Below are 21,892 nucleotides of genomic sequence, written 5' to 3' on the forward strand. Positions count from 1 at the left end.
ACAACATGCCATGCCATGGGAACAGAGCAGAGCAGTGGTGTGGTCCTTATTTTATACATTTATTTGCTATTACAGGTTTGATGGATCTTCTTAAGCTCAAAAAATGTTGTCTTCAATGTGGCAGTTTGCCAATAAAATGTTGGTGGATCATTTACCTTCTATCCTGTTACTAGGGGACTGAGTTGGTCGCTCCAACTGCTGAACACTGCCCTGCGTTGTGACAGAAAAGCCAAAAATGAAAATCTCACTTACTGGAGTGTTCTGTTTCTAAGCAGTGGTCCCCAAACCACACCACCTGAGGTAGAAAGGGGAGGGAATAGGATTAATTACTGCTGGGTAATTGGATGTCCACACACAAGGCAGAATGTACCCATTGATGACCACTGCCATGCTTCAGGACAGGAAAAGAAAATACCGGTTAGTAGGATATTCATGTTCTGTTTTATAGACACACTTTGAGCGATGTATTATAAAGATTCTTACACCCAAAACTGACTCCTGTATGACACCATTCGGCATTAAAGCTAAAAGTTTAATTTAACCACAGATTAATATAAAATGATCAGTATTTTCAGACAGATGTTTTGCTTTTTACAACATGGATATTTTCAGTGTGATCTGCAAAACTTTGAACGGATAAAAAAAAATGTCTGGGGGGAGGGGGGGCAGGACTAAGGACTGGGAAATGAGAATGTGCTTGAAATGTGCTTGATTTTAAAAAAAATCTGTGCACTTGCACAAATAAAGTGGTAGTCTGGATCTGCACTTTTTGCAGGTTATAAATGAGCCCAAATGTGATTTGTTCCTGGATCCCAAGCAAGAATATCCATGTCATTGATAAGAATTTAGTCCAAACCACCACTGAACTACAGTCCTCCATCTCCATTGGGAAGAGATGACTTGCATAACTGGGCAGGCCGATGTGCAATATTAGAATTGCTTTCACTGAGTATATCACAAATTTCAGTCTACTTTCACTCTTTAGCTCTTTGACACAGCAATTTCTTTCTCAGCTGGGAACAAAAAGCAGCAACCTCGGCCTCTTCTTTGCTGTAAGTGGGATTCTCTGTGCCCTGCACGGGGTTAAAATGTAAATTATGAGAACATTAAAGGTAGATTATATATTTACATTTTACATACAAATTTTATTTTAACTATTGGCAATACCTATTTTATCTTCAGATTCATTTCCCTCAATTGGTATTTTTGGAAATGTGAAACACTTCTTGTATAGAATATAAAAAATACATTCACAGTACACAACAAAAACTACATTTAAGCATTGTCTGTTCACGCTCCTGTCCTGTAAAACAGCACAAAAAGGTTCATTTAGAAACCGCAAATAGGATAAACCCCAGCACAAATGTTCTCTTGTGACATCACATCCTGCATTGTGCAATCGCATCCAGTATTACAGGGAATCACATGAATTTGTGGGTCAAGATGGTGGTGTCTGCTGGGGCACAAAGGTTTGCACCAGCCAGCATGCACTTGTGCCCATGTGCATACTGGCACTAGTAGTGTCACAAGTGTGCACTATAAATGGTGCCCACATCTGAAACAATTATAAATTACTATTATGCCCGTTATCAATTAAATAATATTGCCCCATAATACAAGATGAAATAGCAGAGAGACATTCAGCAACACGAGCCAATACGGATGGTGAAAGATATGGAGAGGTTAAATACAATTGGGATTCATCCGCATAGAGGTGATACTAAAAGGCGCTTATTAGTTATTATTTATGTTATATATAGCATAGGTCTCAACTGTCCCCTAGGAACAGTTTCAGGTTTTAAAGATGGGTCTCTGGGACTGTTTGCCACTGGAAATGTCCCTATTTTTCAGTGTTTGCCAACTGCGCAATACAATTAATTTCTTTCTCCATGTTAGGTGCTAATCTTAGCATCTATCATCACTATCTAATTTATAAGGTAATATCAATTGTAGAGGAGTTCTTAATATTCAAAAACATGTATTATAATCAGTGGTCGTCGTGGAAATTTATAAGTGGCGGTAATGTAAGTGAATGGAATTTGATAGTTTTGCAATAAAAGCAGTAAGAGAAGTGGTGTTATGATATCCCACCGTATACCAGCCCACTTCCACCACTGAATATAATGACGTTCAGGAAACATGACATGTTAGAAATGTAATGCTCCCAGGTCCACTGAGACAATATAGTGTGTTACATACTCCGATACATCGACTAAGCACTAAATCGTCCTTGTAAATTATTCTAAAACATTGTTAACTATGAAATAGTGGTTTTAGTTGCTGTTTAAATTATATTCCTGTTACTCACTTTCAGCATCTATCAGACAATTATATAAAATTATATAAAATTATGGAAGTGGTAATAACGTAAATAACACCTGCATCCATTAACTATGAAACTTGATGACTGAATTATTAAATATAATAAAGAACCAGTGATGACACTGTTGTGTATAGAGGAGTGAAGTTGTAGTTCATCAATTCAGCAATCTGCGGTATACTCTCACCATCTCCAGCACTGAGAGATGTACAGGCAATGCGCTTACCTTGATGCAAGCGGCTTCTGCTGCTTTCCATGTCTGTAAAGTGCTGTGAATCAGGTTCTGAGCGTTCTTCAGTAGCACCTCCTCAGCAGAGTAATCGCCACATCCCGTAGCTGCTTTTACACTGTAAGTTTTTATAATGAAACAATGAGCAGGTGGAAGACTATGAATGAGTATGATATTGTATGAATGAGTATGATATTGTATGAATGAGTACGAATTTAATATTGAGACATTTCTTGATTTCGTTAGGTATTCTATCATAGAACATATTTTATAAATGATGAGATAGCAGTTTTAAATATATTTTTATACTATGTAAGAGAAACAGGCATTTCGAACCTTTAGTCATAGACACTTAAAATATGCAGTTTCAAAACTGTAAAAATGGTGCTAGCTATCGACATTGATCACTTTTATGTTTATTTTATTTTATGTGCTTTTCAATGAAATCTTTATACAATCAGGTAAACTTATTTATATCAGTTGCTCTTGGATACTAAGCAGCACAGCTCTCTGTAGCTATTTGTCATAGCTATAGAGAGCAGTGCTGTGTTGAATCCAAGACAGCAAAAATAACCATTGTTGGTGGAAGGCATGGGCATAAGTCAGAAAGAGAAAGCAATGTATTTAGTGACAATACGGAAACACAGGCACATACCATTAATTGTAAGTCATCTGGAGGTACATTTAATGCTTTTAGAAGTCAACAATTATAAAAGTCCAACTATATTATAATGTTTAAACTGTTACTATGTTAACCATGATTGATCTTCTTGTAGTTGTAATTTATTGTACATAAAACAGTTGCTTATTGCTGACTGATGACTCAATCGCTATCACTGTCTATGGGAAAGTTTAGTTACTCAAAACTCTCAATAGATTCCATAAAGAGAAAACTGAAGAGTATATTCTGCTTCACGTTAAAAATTCCCAGTACCCATATATTACTGCCACATAAGCCTCAGTAGATAAAACATTATTTACAGTTTATATCATGAGTAATGAAATACAATATTTTTTATATATATCTTATCCTTTATTTCTTAGAAAATCTTTATGGTACATTCTCTCAATAATTAAAAAGCAAGTGTTTTGATTCTCTATGCATATAATAAATTATATTTGTTACTGTGCACTAAAATTAACAGAAACCGTACATAGAATTATGATATTTTGGCCTTTTTAAATTTATGCAAACAAGACAATAAGGGTATGTTCTTAATTGCAAAAGTGCAAAACTGTATTTAAAATGCTCTATTGGGATGTAAAGTACCTATACGTCTGCACCTTATCTTAGGGGGAAGCCCATGAATTAATGGGCTGATATTATGGCATCTATGGGCAGGCCCGGCGCTCCCATTAGGCAAGGTTAGGCAGTTGCCTAGGGCGCCGGGCTCTGGAGGGCGCAACAGAATTAAAATTACTTTAAAACTGTGCGGCGACCGCTGACCATACCTTCCATGGCCGCCGTACAGCTTCCGATAAATCCATGGGAGGGGGAAGAGGCTATGGATCACCACCGCCGCCCTCCCCTCCAATAGCTGATGGGGCGCTCCGTCTCCTCCCCTCACTGACTTTCGGGCGTGACATCATCATCACGGCCCGACAGTGTCAGTGAGTGGAGGGGAGGAGACAGAGCAGAGAGGAGCAGCTTTATGGATGCAAGTTAAGGTAAGGAAAGACGTGGGGGGGGCGTGGATTTTGAAAGTGTGCCTGGGGGGATGCGGATTTTGAAAGTGTGCCTGGGGGGAGAGTGGGCGGATTTTGAAAGTGTGCCTAGGGGGGGGCGGATTTTGAAAGTGTGCCTAGGGCGCCAATGACCCTAGCACCGGCCCTGTCTATGGGGGTTCAAAAGTTTGCATCAGCCGAAGGGAGCAATTGGGCAGACCTCGGGCATTTCTTGTTGAGTACAGATTAGACAACATGCAAAAATGAAATTCAGTTTTGTGGAACAAGGCTTTTATAAATGAGATAAGAGGTTGAGAAAGCACATTCTCAGGGACTTCTCTGCTATGCAGGAGAGCACAGCCTTCAGTACAGCAGAAAAATAATTGAATTTTTGGGACCTCAGAAGAGGCACTGATTGGATCTTGCCCAGGGAGGGCTGGCAAATTTTAGCCCAGTGGGCAAGACTCAACTTGGCAGCCTATTTTAACAGAAGAAAATGCAGGTGACCCAGCCCAAGGTAGCCCACTATGGGCCCGGCCTAGGGGGGCAGATGCCCCCCAGCCCAGCCTGCTCCTGATCTTGCCCTACTGTTATAATGAGGTGCAAGTTTCACCTCCTAGTTGCACTTATGCAGGAAAGCTCATTTCTAAGAGTACTTTGAACAATCTAATAAATAGCTTCACACACACGTTACTTATGTAATAAATACAATCCCGATGTCACCTGTCTCTTATGATTAATTTAAGCCAGCATTTTAAGAGAAAAATAAAAAATTTAAATGAATAAAGGGAGTGACCCTAAAGTGTTCATGGATTGAACTTTGCAGCGATGTTTCACACTCTCTATCATGCACAATTTCCGGTGTATCCACAAACAAGCAAAGCATGATTTTCCTACAGATTCCAATGCCCAGGAAGTAGATATGCACCCAGGGATGCCGAGAGGGGGCCTTGGCCTGTCTGTGTAATGGGAGAAGCGACCAACCTGGTGTGGCCATGTCCCCTTCTGTGGATATGGAAGGGGCCCTAAGAAGTTGCTGAACAGGGACCCAAAATTCCTGTTGGCAACCTTGTGGGTACCTTGATACATGCTAGTGGACAAGTAGGCACACGTAACTAAATTAATAAGTACTGCAGGACAACAATTTTTGCATAATCTGCTAATTACTTTGAACAAGTTACATATTTCTGCTCTCGTTCTATTTCCTGTATATTTTTTTCTTTTACAGAGATTGCAAAAAAACACTGTGATATTTTACCTGGAAACTATGTTGAGTTGGTTGCTAATCATTTGAATCTGTTCCATACCACATAGCAGCTCAGACGTATTCCTCACATCTGTGCAGTTTTTAGCCATTATTCCAATAAACTTTACAAAGGTCTGCCCATGTGCAGCAATGCATTTAGCAGAGGCAATGAACTGCTCTGGAGTCTATATTGAAAAAGTATTACAAACAGTATGTAGATCTCACATGAACACTTAATATTGTATAGGAAAATACACTGCAATCACTTTACTTCAATCCATGCAGGAAAGTTGTATGAAGAAATACAAGAGACATCTGGCTGTATCTGTGGAAAGATGTTTGGCAGAGAAAAGCATGGTAACTATGAAGCTTTGAAATATCTCCACTTTTTCTCATGTTTTCTTACTTTCATAAATGACCTCCATTGTGTCTAATAAGAGACTAATCATGCACACTCCTTAGCAATTGACTGGTGCTAGATTAGAATCCAGACTCTTAATACCTGTATAAATCCAAGGGATCATACATTGGGAGACAAGTATGAAAACTGTTCCATAGGTAGCAGTGTAATAAATGGGATGTTGCCCATTGCCACCCTGAGCAGTGCTCCGTTTTATATAACACAGTTCTGCTCCAAAACCGAGGCGGCAGATGATGTTGGCACTCGGAGGAGGAAAGGGAGCAGGACACATGCCACAAGGTAATAAATTAATCTCATTACCACGTGTGCACACTGTAATCCCCACATAGACGTTATGTAAATCAACAGAGAGGAATATTGGGGTCTATGTATTGAGGCAAATATGGAGGAAATAGTGACAGTGCAATATCTCACCTTGCACTGTGACTATTAACATCACCACCTGACTTGTGAGCGCAGCTCCCAACATACATCTCCCCAGGCAACGCTCATCCTGGTCATAAGACCTATTGTCACTCATCAGTAGTCACGTTTCTCCAGATCATTCTCTGCCATATCTCTTTATATGTGACCAATATATGTGTCTGCTTAGCAACTATTCCCATTTTTTAAATTCCCCCCTTTTTATGCATTCCTACCGCATTATACACCTGACCGGTTGCATAAAAGATTACAGAGAACACAAGAGCTCACACAACCCACCAGATGTGAATGATGTTAATACCATGTTAATTACTGAAGTCTTACTGCCTTCAATTCTAGATATAGTATTTATATTCATTTGCTGTACAATGATGATTTATCAAAACAAGCAGATAAATCTTAAATCAGAGATTGTAGTAAATTACTAATTAAAGTAATCTGACTTAACCTTCATGTCACTATACTCTTATAACAAAATGTTAAAGTGAGGCAAAAAAATCTTAACAACTTTAGTATACAGAGTACATCATATCAATTAGTTGTTTCTATTAGACATATAGGGCCCGAGTCATGATTGGACGTAAGTCTGTTTGCTGCCATATCTTGCATGAAATAGCTCTGCGTTTGCTCAGAAATGGACCTTGCTCCAATGAATGCATTTGTATGCAATGTATGTCTGAATGCAAATCACACTTATGACTGCCTACGGCTTAAAGGGCAGAACGGGGGAGGGAATGGGCGTATGAACATAGGTCAAGTCCAGTGAGGATGTGTCGAGCGCGTGCCAACCCAGATGCGACCGATTCAAGTGCTGGGATTCTCGTAACTACGTCTAGTTTCAGCCATATCACTCGCACCAGCTACAAGGGTAGGTATAAGTGCCAACTCTTAGTGATGACTGTGAAAGGATTTCTAGGTCCTCAGCGATAATGGTAATAATGATATGTGAAGGAGTTAAAAATCTTGGCATTTGCCTTAAAAATACATTCAGCGTAATCACCAGCTCCAGCCTTGAACTATCTCAAAGACCCCGGATGGAAGCCTAGGACATGGGATAACGAACGATGGCATTGGGAGTACTAGGACATGGGATCACGAATGATGGCATTGGGAGTACTGGCGCCAGCAAAGATGATAAGAAGAACCCATGACAAGAAGAACCCATAAAAGTGACATGAAGAGAACTAACTAGCTTTGTCAGAAGATTTATATTTACTCAGGAAAATATCAATCATGTGGTTCTATCCTATAACCAGATCAAATGCTTTTTCATGTATAAATGTAGCCCACTAATAAATGAGCACAGCTCAGTATACATCTTGACATTGGCATGTCTGTGTCTTGATTACTGATCTCCTGGTTAACCAGCATCGTATCTCACTGATATCTGAAGGGACTTGATAAAGGAGAGGTAAAATTACCCTAACATGACTGACATTAGAAAGTCTTTGTATAAATATTACACATTTGCATGCCACTAGCTAGCATAAAATATATATATGTAAGGAAGATTGACTATATAAATGCATTGTATGTATAGTACGCATTAAAATCTTGATTTATGCATTTCATTTAAAAAATATACTGTATATATTTTAAATCCATATATTTATTCATGATTATACTGTTTTTCATTTGATTTATAATTTAATTTTTTTTATGTGTTCTGATTTGACCTTTTAGTGAACACACGCTTGTGCATATACTGCAGTCTGTTGATTATATCTGTATACAACAAGTAACATTTAGGCAGAGCATACTTACACCCAAATTCAAATGGAAACATATCTTGACATACACAAGCAAATATAGATAGAACAAACAGCGCGGGCTCTTAGTTTCAAAGCTGCCTATGTGAGGTAACTCCTATCCACAACGGAGTTGAATCAAAAGTACACTGGCTAAAACATAAATACCACACATTCAACGGCGCTAAAAAACAATCCTAATTTATAGTAGTAAATCACATATATAGTCTTTATGTTGTTCCCTTTCTAGAATCAGCATGGATGTCCGAATTATCGGTATGGTATTCCACGATAGAGCCGCAATATAACTCCCACAATGATGGTCCCTTTCTAATAATACTTAGATCAATTTCTTCAAAACATCACGGTGTCCCCTTAGGGAATGCACTCACCAGACTTCCGTGATCAAACTGCGGGAGATGTTTCCACGATGACAGCTTCACTCCGGAGTTCACTCTCCAATACTGTCACTGTTATCCGAGCTGCCCCGCTGCTTCCAGGACACGATCTGGACAGACACACTCACCCAGCGGAGATGAGACTACCCCAATCAGTGATTAATCGATACCGCACAATACTCCTGATGTTTGAGAACTAGTATCCGACCATATGATTCTTCTTATAATCACTTTCTCGGTCCGTATTTCTTCAAACATACATATATAAGTTCCGCAATCTTCATTAATTATCACTCACAGCAGTGAAGTGGAAAGCAGAAATATGTGGAAGGAAACGGAGAGCACTAATAGTGCATTATCCTTTTTAAAAAATCTATTTTTATTATTCAAGCAGAATACTTCAAACATATACATAAAAAAGTGTCACTTCTGTAGTATTTTCTCAGTTGTACCCTTTGCAGGCGATTCTAAGGATAATTTGTTTGTGCATGTTTAACACCAAATGCGGGTAAGGGTACAACTGAGAAAATACTACAGAAGTGACACTTTTTTATGTATATGTTTGAAGTATTCTGCTTGAATAATAAAAATAGATTTTTTAAAAAGGATAATGCACTATTAGTGCTCTCCGTTTCCTTCCACATATTATTTCTGCTTTCCACTTCACTGCTGTGAGTGATAATTAATGAAGATTGCGGAACTTATATATGTATGTTTGAAGAAATACGGACCGAGAAAGTGATTATAAGAAGAATCATATGGTCGGATACTAGTTCTCAAACATCAGGAGTATTGTGCAATATAGATTAATCACCGATTGGGGTAGTCTCATCTCCGCTGGGTGAGTGTGTCTGTCCAGATCGTGTCCTGGAAGCAGCGGGGCAGCTCGGATAACAGTGACAGCATTGAAGAGTGAACTCCGGAGTGAAGCTGTCATCGTGGAAACATCTCCCGCAGTTTGATCACGAAAGTCTGGTGAGTGCATTCCCTAAGGGGACACCGTGATGTTTTGAAGAAATTGATCTAAGTATTATTAGAAAGGGACCATCATTGTGGGAGTTATATTGCGGCTCTATCGTGGAATACCATACCGATAATTCGGACATCCATGCTGATTCTAGAAAGGGAACAACATAAAGACTATATATGTGATTTACTACTATAAATTAGGATTGTTTTTTAGCGCCGTTTAATGTGTGGTATTTATGTTTTAGCCAGTATATCTTGACATACGTTTGTATTAGAAATTGTTCAGAACTACACACATGTTCTGTGCTCTTTTGAGTGCAAGTAGCGTGCAAGCTACGTCCGAATATGAATCAGGCCCTTAATCTTTGAAATTTATGAATGTGAAATTGAGTGAATTTAGGTCATTACTTTGGTGTTCAATATCAAACATCATTCCCATAAACATGTATTTGAAAGCACCTAGAACATAGTGCCATTCAGATCTGAGAATTGTATTTCTGTTAATAATAATTAAGCTTTGCATGTATTTATCTGATCATTTCATAATTAAAGCATTAATTGTAATTTTCAAATATACTACATCATATTCAGCTAATTTACTCTATGAGGACCATTGTAGACTAATACAAAATTATCTATATTACTCCCTCCAAGCACAGTGCATACAGTTCCTTTTCTGAATGGCCCTAATTCAATCATCAAATTCATTATCTTTCACATATCAGAAGAATACCTGTATGGGTCCTTTTCTATTTAGATATTGTATCATATAAGACATTTGTGCTGCCATTTCTCTGGTGATCTTTACAACTGTATTAGTCTCACCCTCCCACATCTCCACTTCTTCAGCTAGAAGACACTTAGCCACTCTGTGAGGCTGCCAACAGATATCTTCAAGTGATGTGCAGTTTACCTGCAGGTAGGCAATAAAACTTGATAAATCACCAGGAATACGCATTTATTTTACATTTTTTTAATATACATAAAGAGATTATTGATTACAATTCAAAAGCTACAAAAACATTTTTTTAACACAATTGGGCTGATGCACAGTTGATCCCAAAATGGGTGTAAAAAAAGTGCATGCAAAATTATAGTATTTCCGCCCACATGCATAGCCGTACACATCTTGAAATGCATCTAGCTCCGCATCTGCAGCACGTGCACCTGGTTTACATCAAGCCATCATCATCAGCATGTGTTTGCACCTGTCCTCTACCAGAGGCAATAGATATGTATCCTAACAGACGTACATGTGTGTGTGCAGGTTTGCAAGAGCTTCTTTTATTGTGAACATGCCCTTGCTGTATTCGGACAGTATTGGCATGACCCTTCCCTTCTTCCCTTCCCCCCCCCTCCCCCTCCGTTTGCAAGGATCGCAAGTTGCAGATATGCACAAATCTGCTATGGTGCATATGCTTCCCTTCTGCTTGTCGGCCTGTGCAGTGCGAATTGCCCAATTTATGCTACGCAAACTGGCGCAACTTCAGCATCTGCACAATAAATGTTAAATATTCATTAAAGTACCAATGAATGTAAAATCCAAAAAGCACACTGCTCTTGGTCTTTGGAACAAGCTCAATAAAAGTAGGATGCATCTATATTTGTGGTTTTGCTGATACTCTTGAAAATGAGCATGGTGGAAACTTTAAAATGTCACTACAAAGTCCAAACTACTCCCACTTTAGAAGCACACCTTCATTAAAGTTCAACATTTTAGTTTATCTCTTAAAATACTGCCACATTTATGTGTTTATTTAATCATGAGAGAGAAGAGACACCAGGGGTTAAATTTTTCAATCTGCACATTCTGCAAGTCGTCAACATTCGGCAACTTTGCAGGGCAGATTTAAAACGGCAAAACTTGCCTGTAAAAACATTGCCACTTTAAATCTTCCCTGCAAAGTCGTTGAATATCTGCGACTTTCAGAATGTGCAGATTGATACATTTACCCTCAGGACTGTCTTCAATACAGGTGTCACTTTTTGTAAATTATTTTACTACATTGATCGAAATATACCTAAATATGAGCTTTCCCACTAAAGTTCAATTAAAAAGTGGAAAAAAAAAGCTCCACCATTAAAATAGGGAAAATAGTGTATTTATTCACCTAATCCTCACTAAGCAAGGAATATTCCGTATTTACCATGATTCACAGTGAGTGTCTATGCGTACAGTATAAGCATTCACCAAATGATTCTATAATTGATTATTTTATGAATGTTCACAGCATGTTTAAAGCAAAAAGACATATCTTCACACAGCAGCTGTGCAAGGTTAGTACAGAGTTTCCACGACAACCTACCCTCAAGGACATCTCAGGAATAGTTAATGGCAAGTATATTGATTTATTTTCCAAACAACACCAGCGAACAACTTAAAGATCTGATGGTAGTTACCACAATAGAGACATTGTCGATTAGGACTGGATCTCCTTAATCTTAGAGACTATTCACTATTGGCACCATGAACTTTTTTGTGGTATTTGGTAGCTTTTTTTGTAGGTTTTTTTGTATGTATTTTGTGTTTTTTGTAATCCTTTGTGCATTTCATTACCAATTACATGCTCACCTTTTAGTGTATTTTAACATCATTTGAAATTACATTTCTTTTAATAAATGTATGGTATACACTCCAGGACAATTTACTTCATTTCATCAATTAGGGCTAGATTTACTAAGCTGCGGGTTTGAAAAAGTGGGGATGTTGCCTATAGCAACCAATCAGATTCTAGCTTTCATTTATTTAGTACATTCTACAAAATGATAGCTAGAATCTGATTGGTTGCTATAGACAACAACCCCACTTTTTCAAACCCGCAGCTTAGTAAATCTAGCCCTTAGACTCTAGCGCTGAATATTATTTTACAAATTAGTTATAGAGCAGCCTAGAGTAGTTAAACCATGACACGATGCTGAAGAGTCCCAAAGCAAAAACTAGTTAGTCTCTGTAACAGAAATAGAGTGGAATGGTGCTTTCTGAGAGTTGCTTATCTACATCTATAAGCGCTATGGAATTTGTAGGCATTATATAAATAAATGTTGATGATGATGATTTACCACCCCAAAAAGAAACAATTTTACCTTTTGATGTTCCACAATGACTGTTGTATTCCTGGGGATCTCGCTTGACACACCTAGTGGCTTCTTCTTGTCCATTTCTACCAAATTAAAAGTGCTCACTGTTTGTGATATACAACTAGTTTGTTTTTCTTCTTTATATTTTTCTTGTTGCATATTTTCCAACTCTGTATACTCTGGCAATGAATAAAGTGTCATGTGCTTGTTCTGAGTTTCTGATTCTTTGTTTATTTTCTTGTGTATTCGCTGATTTAGAGCTAACTTGCGCTCGTTGCTTATTTCTTTCTGTCTTCTACTACGTGTCATATCTGTTTTTTGATTAGTTAACTTCTGATTACCTGTTTTCATTTGTCCTTCTTTAGAAACCAGCTGCGTTCTATCATTTGCTGATTTCCACTGAGAACATTTTATTTTATTTTCAGATATTGATACCTTTGATTCCTTGTTGGTTGTTTCCTTTGTTACTCTAGTCAGTACGCTGTGTGTTTTTTGATTAGTAGATTCCTGGTTTGCTATTTCTGTCTGCTCTCCAGCTATTGTCATATGTATTGGCACCATATGTGCTTTATGGTCTCCTATTTCCTGATTGGTTGTTTCCTTCTCCATTACAGTTACTAAATTATGCTTTTTCTGATATATCAGTTCCTGAACGGATCTTCCATTCTGTACACCAGTGCTTACTGTATGTGTTTTCTGACTCCTTAATTCCAGACCGAATGCATCCTTTTGTATAACAATACATTCTGTATGTGTCTTCTCATCCATTGATTCCTGAATGTTTATTTCTTTCTGTGCTCCAGTTAGTACTGTATATGTTTTCTGGTCCCTGGATTGCTGATTGCCTGCTGCCTCCTGTACTGTAGAGAGTATTATATGTTTTTTGTGGTCCGTGGATTGCTGATTGCCTGCTTCTTTCTGTACTCCAGTAAGTACTGCATGTGTTGTCTGGTCCCTGGATTGCTGATTGCCTGCTTCTTCCTGTACTCCAGTGAGTACTGCATGTGTTTTCTGGCCCCTGGATTGCTGATTGGCTGCTTCTTCCTGTACTCCAGTGAGCACTGCATGTGTTTTCAAGTTCTTTGTTTCCTGATTGGTTGTTTCTTTCTGTATTCCAGTTAGTACTTTGTGTGTTTTATGCTTCATTGATTTCCAATTGGTTGTTTCTTTCTGTACTCCAGTACCAAACTGTTGTGTTTTCATGCCTAATTTCTTACAGTTTATATCCTGTAATCCAGTTGTTACCCATGCCTTCAGTTTGGCCGATTCCTGATTGGTTGCATTCTTGTGTGCATGAGGGTCCATATTTGTTTTCTGATTGACTGATTCCATCTGCACACTTTTTATTTCACACTCACACAGAGATTCATTTGACTGTGCACTGGTTGTTTGCTCTACAGATGTCTTAAACGGTTTCTCAGGAAATGTTGTACTGTGTATATTAGTCGTTCCTAGTTCTTGCATCAATTTGAGTACCTGTATTGATTTCCTTACCTTTGCCTTGTGTCCAGTATTTAATACCTTCCTTTGTGTTCCTTCAATTGTACTTTGTTCTTTACTGATTAAACTATTATCTGAGCTAACTTCGTCACTGCCATCAATTTCACTGTATTCTTCGCTGCTAGGTGCAATTTGCTTGAAAACTGTATTATTGCAGTGTCCATTAGCTGCAGCTTGTTCTCTGTGTGTGGAAGTTTTTGGTTCACTCTCTTTGGCTGCTCTTTGTCCCCTTACATTTATATTTACTGATTGTATTGATGCATTTGATGTTTCTTTTTCAAGGGCGCTGGGATTGTTAGTTATTGGAGTCCCTGTCCTCTCTCCCATTCTCAAGCACTGCTTTATAAATGTTAAGACTGTCACATCCATCTCTGTGTTAGACTGGAGGTGTAAAATTAATTGGTTAGCTTTTGCTATCCAGTTCAAATACATGGCTTCGAGCATGAAGATATCCCACTGCTGTTGATTCTCTATGAGTAGCCTTGTTCTAGATACAATATCAGTAGTGAGGAAGAAGAGATGATCTACCAAAAACTCTACATCTTCTTTCTTTGTGAAACATACAGCACTTTTAAGTGTCTCTTTCACCAAAGCGACATTTTCAATGAGAAGTTTAGCATCCTTTTCAAAAGACCCCATTATAACAGATCTGTCATTAGAATGAGATGAAGACAAGGCAACAGATACCACTCTGTGTATCAAAGTTTGGTTTCCTCTATAAAGGTTTTTCATGTGGTACATAAGCAATTTTGCCTTCAACAAAAGCTCTTTTTGAATCAGTCCACACTCTACCGTTAGGAACAAGGCTGGAGGAGAAGACATATTAAGATCATCTCTTACTTTCAGGACAGCCTCAGTCAGTGACCCCACCTCTTCTTTGAGAAGCCCAACTTTTTCCTGCTCTTTCTCCTCAGTAAACTTATGAATAGAAAGAGATGACGCTTCCTGCAGCCATAATGAGGTTTCACACAAAAGAACAAGAGTTTTGTTCTCAGAAATGTTTAGTTCTGTCAAATCCATCGACTCACTCATAAATAAACGATTAATACCTATGAAGTCATCAATGTAATTTAATAATTGATGGACAGCAACAGACCAGAGAATACACAAATCTTCCAGTTTATGTTTGTCAGACTGCATTCCATGACAAAGCACCTTTGTGAGTAATCGGTTTGCTATAGATTGACACTTGGAGAACTTGACATGTATTTTGACCAGGGATTCTTGCTTTCCAGGAAACTCTGTAAATTCTAGGTCATTATGGCCTCCATCTAAATAGTCACTTATTGACTGAACAATCCCTGCCAAGCGCTGCATGATACTGTTAAATATGTGAGTATTGTTTGCAGCTTCAGAATTAGTTGAAGTGCAGAATAAACTAAAGGAAAAACTATACCAGTATTTTGATAAGGACACAAGACAGGTTTTAATCTCTTTAACATGATGTGAAAGTAAGACTGCAGTTTGAATAAGTTTGCCCCTGCCTAAACCTGAGGCCATGTTTTCCTGCTTACTAAACTGAAGAAGACTTAATATTAGGGCTTCAGTGTCTTTGTACCTAACAATGTCATCTTCTACCACAGCTCCATGAGGGAAGGAATCCTTGGCCACCTCAAGATAAATCTTGGAGATTTCTGTAAGATAAGAACTACATACGTGGATCTCTTTTGTGTTTTGTTTCTGTATTGCTATTAGAAGTTCACCAACTAAAGGTTGAAGATCTGTTGCCTGTATTGTATTTTCAATAGCTGCCCAGTTTCCTCTTGTTTCCTGTGTATTAGTTTTTAAAGGAAGGGGTTTACTCAAATATTCTTCATATAATAAACATGTATTGTGCGCCCCATGGTTCTTACTATTGCTCTCGTTTGCCTCCTCAAATTCATTTAAATCAACGATCATGGGTTTGTGTCCTACTGGACCAGCTTCAGTTCTTAAAGGACTAAGTAGATCTGGATGTCTACAGCCACCTACACCCTCTTGAACATTGTGAATAGAGTCAAACAAATTTGTAACTTTTTCCAAGAAAAGTTTTTGAGTCGTTAAACAGGAAATTGACTCAACGCATTTTATCATGGCTGTTCTTGTGTCAAGTAGTGATCTTTCCAACTGTCTCACTAATACCCTCAGGCCATTTCTGAATATAGGGTCCTTACTTTGATCAACATATCTATTGACAACCTGAGCCAAACGTTCAACCAGATCACATAAGTCAGCAGCATAATGCTGAAAAAGATCCACTTCCTGACTTCTCAGGAGTTTTTCACAGCGATACCTGTTCTCCTCAACCTCCCTGATAGACAACTCCAAGAACTGGTGTACAGTTAACATACCATCAAAACTGATCATCAGGCTTTCTGTTGCTTGAATCCATTTTTGATAAATGGACTGTGCCTTCTCAAACATTTTAGATTCATAGTAGGCCTTGTTGGTATCAATAACGAGAGCAACCACCTCATCCCTCACTCTGCACAAACAATCAACTGAAGTCTGTATTTCTTCAATGTTTTGTTGTTGACAGCACTGGGCCAAGACTAGACTAGATATCTTCAACAGTTGATCGGTGTGATTTTGAAATGCTTGTAGATGTGGCTGGAAAGTCTTTGAGGCAAAAAGATTTTGTGGGTGCAAACTTGCTTTCTTATTGGTCTTCAGGGCAGCTTTTAACAAACTTTTTAATGGATCTTTGACGGCAAAAGCATCTAGAATCTGGTAGAATATAGTAGAAACCAGAGTTTGGTTAAGATGATTAAGCTCGACTTTCATAGAGGCACACTGCTGCTCTAGATGATAAAGACTTTTCCCAAAACATGGACTTTCCTGTAACTCCTTTATGTGTTCACAAAGCCTTTTCCTCTGTTCCAGAAGATGTTGACAGTGTTTTATGAGGCGCAGTTTTATATTTGGTCTTGAACAATCAGCTACATACATGGAGTAAAAAACGAGGGCTCCCACAAGGTAGTCTAGGTTACTGTTCCCGAGCTCCATTGGCTTTGGATTGGTTAATATCTCAAGCAAATGTTGCAAATCTTGATAAAATGACCCCTGATTACTTTGATGTTTCACTGGCCCAATTGTTAACAAACTTTTCAGATCCTGTACTGTTTTTGCAGCCAGATCAAATATGTACCACTTTGAATCAATCATTTGCTCATTGTATGGATGATTTATGTTGCTTTGTGTTGCTGTATATAACATCGGCACACATTTACTGAGTATTTGCAGAGTTTGTGACAAATGTTGCTGGTGCAGGGAATCCTTGAGGTCAAGAATTCTTCTCTGGGTCAAGCTGTTCACTAACAGTAAAGCATCTGAAAATTCACAGAAATGAGATAGAAGATGTGACGTGCTTTCCGCTTTCTGTAGATATTTCAAGCATTCTAAGAGCCAATCTGCGGCTTGATGAAACTTCCTTACATCTGCGTCATCATCTAGTTGTAGTAGCTATTGAAAGAACACAGAAACAAAATATATTTATTTACATAGACATCTGCTGCTGTATTCACAAACGTGGCAGAAAGTGTGTCCACTAAGCAATATATTTTATTGGCCAAGTCTTTCTCATAATCAAAATATGTATTTCAGAAGGTTTTAATTATATAATAAATGTGTCTATTTACCACCTTGGTAATACAGTGTTTTATGTCATCGCTAGGTAATTACATATCCGTGTAATATGTATCTAGACATATTTTAGTAAATTAAAGAAATACATTAAATGTGAAAAAATAACAGATGATAATAATATAATTTTCTTTTATTTACTAATGTTATGTAAAGCAATTTTTACAAAGTCACTTAGTTACAGGCATTATAACTATTCCTCCCACTACTGAAAAAGAGATTATTCATAATCATACATGCTGCAATTTTGATTGCCAACTAGACTGCTGTAGATATAATTGGCCCCATTTCCAGTCTGTATAGGCCCCCAAAAAACACTTTCCAATAAATGTCTATCACATGCTGATCTGTACTGAAAACATAAGAGTGATGTGACTGTATCTGCCAATCATTGTGTGATTATGCTGATGGTGCATTGCCAGATCTGAATGTTTGACATGAGCATCAAACAGCCAGATATTTAAGATTTGAACACATGTATGTACATGTATGGCTAAGAGGTGGTGCAGATAATGAGAGAGGTAAATGTTTACAAATCTGCCTATCCATCCTTTCCTTTGTTGAGTTCCACCTTTTTATTTTCACTTACTCAAAGAGTGCATTCATAACATTACTGGAATTAATAAATTTAACTGCAAATACGATTTACAATGGGCACTTGATGAACAGCAGAAAATGCCTTGGATGGTCTGCCCAGTGCTTATGGTTGTGTATGTTTATTCTCCGCAAAAATAGAAGTTCACCAAAGTGTGCGGCGAGGCGCAAAACCCTCAAGATGAGCACCGAGCAAAAGTGTAATCATGACATCAGAAGTCCAACTTCCTACCACTTTACAACCACTCATTAAATAAAACTTTTCTTTTTTTCTTCATTTATTCCTTAAATGATTAATGAGAGGGAGGGAACAACCAATATGTATTTACTACATATGACATTTGTAATCTGTGTGTTTGATATTGGGCAAAGTGCTCTTAGAAATGCTCTTCTGCAGTACAGTGCAACTGGAAGGTGCAAGATGCAACAAGCATTTTAGTGAAACCGGCACCCCAGTGACACAAGGGCAAGTAATGTGTGCCTAAATAGGAGCAAAGTCCCCAGAGCAGAGACCCCTGGGGAGAAGGGGAGAATTGCTGGCAGCATGCATACACTATGGCATGTAAGAGCTGCATATGTGTTGGAGATAAGCTACACTGTGACTCCGGCTGAACTGTGAGTTGCTGTGGAACTACTGTGACCAGTAGAACCTGCTATGTATTGTGATAAAACCAGCAGTGTTGCTGCATATACAGAGGGGATGCATCTGTAATCCCAGTGAGGGAGAGAACCCCATATCACTAAAGAGAACCCCAAGAGAGAGAGGGGGACATTTTGCATGGAAGAGACCCTGGTAGAGAGGGTTGCTGCAAGAGGCATTGTAGCTTAAGTGTCAGAGCAGGGCTGAGAGTACACAGAGTAAAGTGTCAGAGCCAGGGCTGAGAGTACACAGAGTAAAGTGTCAGAGCCAGGGGCTGTGAGTTGACAGAGAGAAGTGTCAGAGCCAAAGGGAGAAATCATCCCCACAGAGGAGGGGTGAACTGCACTTGAGAGTTACACAGCGTGTGTCAGAACTGCATTGCAGAGAAGCTGCCTGCCTGTTAGCATCCAAGTGAATGCCCCTGCAGAGAAGGGGTGAACTGCAGTGAAGTATGGAGTACTGGAGTGTAAGAGACATGTGAACTTTGTTATATTACATCTAGATAACATTAAGTACTGTGCAGGAGGAGTAAGGAGATATACTTGTAACCAAATTTATACTGCTCAATAAGAACTGTGCTGGAGAGAGTAAGGCGCTGCATATATTTCTGTATTGCTGCAAGAATTATGATTATCATGCTGGAGGAAGAGGACTGTAGAATTCAGTTTCTCATAGAGATGGTCTGGCGCCCAAATTATTCTGACCTTTATTGCACTGCACCACAAAGTGACATCATCTGTGTCCCACTACTTACATAGAAACACCTTCATGTGCAGGGACCCCCTGATAGTTTACACCCATGCACATCAGCTAGCCAGGGCTTGAGAAGAAGGTGCACTGTGTAACATTAGCACCACACACTACACACAGTGACAGGGATTTACACGCAAATATAGATGCAGTTGTGCTCCTTCTTGTCATGCACTGGACCTGCTGATCGCTTGGTCAGGGTCCGACGCTCCTACCTGCCTATTGCAGATGCTCTCTTCTCCTGCACGAGTCCCACGGCTCTCCCGGCCGGGCGTCATCTTGTCGGGGGTTCTGCGCATGCGCTGACATGGCTTTTTGCAAACTACACTCATTCCTTCGCATCTTCCAGCAATCCTGACTATGGGCTTCCCAGCTCTGCAGGACCTCAGTGCAATACTCTCCTGCAGACCATCACATCTTCCAGCGATCCTTACTATGGGCTTCCAAGCTCTCCAGGACCTCAGTGCAATACTCTCCTGCAGATCATTGCATCTTCCAGCAATCCTGACTCGGGGCTTCCCAACTCTTCAGGACCTCAGTGCAATACCCTCCTGCAGACCATCGCACCTCCAGTGATCCTGACTCTGGGCTTCCCAGCTCTCCAGGACCTCAGGGCAGTACCCTCCAGCAGACCATCCCGTCTTCCAGAGATCCTGACTTGGGGCTTCCCAGCTCTCCATGACCTCAGTGCAGTACCCTCCAGAAGACCATCCCATCTTCCAGTGATCCTTCGCAGCAACTTCGGGTGTTCCAGACTGTCAGGCGCCGTCTCCGCACCCCTCAGGGGTGCCGGAGACAGTCGCCCTCTAATCACTGCCCTCACCCCGTTGCTTAGCAACGGGATGTCTTTCCACACATATGACTTCTGTGGCGTGCGCATGCGCAGTATGCCGCGGTCCGCTCCAATGGCAACGGGACACTCTTCCAGCGATCAGCTGTGTCTGATCACTGGAAACGCCTCTCCTCCTCCTTCCTCTCCCTTTGTATATAATCCTCACTCTGGCACCATTAGGGTGCCAGAGTATTGGTTCATACCTCTCTCCAGCCTTCCCTGCATTACTTGTGTGTCTCCTGAATACTGAACTCGGCTTTCTTGACTACTCTTCCGGATCTCCCACTGTACCTTGCTGCCCGTACTGGATTTGACCCCTGGACCATTCCTGACTACTCATTGCCTATTCTCGATGGTACTGCGTTTCCTTGGTTCCGAACCTGTCTGTCTGACTACGCTTATTTCACTGCACTGGTGGCTATCTGGGAGAACCGCGACCTGCGCACCTCACGCAGCAAAGCCCATACCTCCTTGCGGGGGTACCTGGTGAACACCAGAAGTGCGTTAGACTCCGCTCCTCTCAGTTTAGCAGTGCCAAAACCAGTCAGTGGTAATTTTTGTGTATACGTGACACAGACAGTATATTCTGGCTATTCCTGTCAGCAAACATTCCATCTCCAGGCCTGTCTCTGCGTTCTCCATCTGGTTTCACTTATCACTCCCCTCCAGGGACACGCAGGGCTGGATTAAGGGAATGGAGGCCCCTGGGCTAAGGGGGCCTCAATTCCCCCATGAGGGCCCCTCCCCCGGTGATCGGAGCTGCCCGCACCCTCCCCCCCCTCCCCTCCCAACCCCGGCACTTACCTCCTTCTCCGGCGCGCTGTACTCTCTTTACTGAGGAGATCTCGTGAGAGTTAGACTCACGAGATCTCCTCAGTAAGGAGACTACAGCGCGCCGGAGAAGGACTGCAGGGAAAGTGCTTAGCAGCACTGATCGCGCCGGGGGCGCCCCCGCCCCCGACCGATCAATACTGCTGCTGAGCACTTTCAAGGGCCCCCTGGATGCCATAGGCCCCTGGGCTGTAGCCCAGTTAGCCCTATGGTTAATCCGGCCCTGGGGACACGACCTACCGTTAGGAAGCCGCGAAATCCAAACTCCCTTTCGGGGTCCCTGGTGAAAACCTCCCTCTCCGTTAGACTCTACGTCTCTTGGTGGGTAGTATCAATTTAAGCAGACCTTGGGGTCTTATCTGACTCTTATGGGTAAATGTATCAAGCTGAGAGTTTTCCGGCGGGATTGAAAAACCAGTCAGATTCTAGCTATCATTTATTTAGTACATTCTAAAAAATGATAACTAGAATCTGATTGGTTGCTATAGACAACATCTCCACTTTTCAAACCTGCCGGGAAAACTCTCAAATTGATACATTTACCCCTTAGTCTGTGACACTTCTTCATACTTTGCAAGAATGTCCTCACTACACCCAGCTCCTCCTATCAGCTGGTGTAAACTTCTG

At 40.1% G+C, this 21,892-nt stretch overlaps 1 protein-coding gene across 2 annotated transcripts; it reads right to left on the reverse strand.

The window, feature by feature from the left end:
* Positions 1-533: 533 nt before the first annotated feature.
* On the reverse strand, positions 534-14,824 carry LOC142144655 (vinculin-like). Of its 2 annotated transcripts, XM_075203762.1 has the most exons (4): positions 12,504-14,824; positions 10,245-10,332; positions 2,547-2,667; positions 534-1,073 (listed from the first exon to the last, which is right to left on the reverse strand). In XM_075203762.1, exons 1-3 carry the CDS (start codon positions 14,817-14,819, stop codon positions 2,663-2,665), a joined length of 2,409 nt encoding a protein of 802 aa, XP_075059863.1. In that variant the 5' UTR covers positions 14,820-14,824; the 3' UTR covers positions 534-1,073; positions 2,547-2,662. The 2 variants fall into 2 exon arrangements, with proteins under 2 accessions (XP_075059863.1, XP_075059864.1); XM_075203763.1 differs by lacking the exons at positions 10,245-10,332; positions 12,504-14,824 and adding an exon at positions 5,473-6,616.
* Positions 14,825-21,892: the final 7,068 nt, after the last annotated feature.

Source organism: Mixophyes fleayi, chromosome 3, assembly GCF_038048845.1.
Source record: "Mixophyes fleayi isolate aMixFle1 chromosome 3, aMixFle1.hap1, whole genome shotgun sequence".
NCBI lineage: Eukaryota > Metazoa > Chordata > Amphibia > Anura > Limnodynastidae > Mixophyes > Mixophyes fleayi.

Coding starts and splice junctions, on each gene's coding strand:
- LOC142144655 (XM_075203762.1), bottom strand. CDS start 14,819: ATGTCTTCTCCTCCAGCCTTGTTCCTAACGGTAGAGTGTGGACTGATT. Junction 10,333..12,503: donor TCATTGTGGAACATCAAAAG/GTAAAATTGTTT, acceptor GCCTACCTGCAG/GTAAACTGCACATCACTTGA.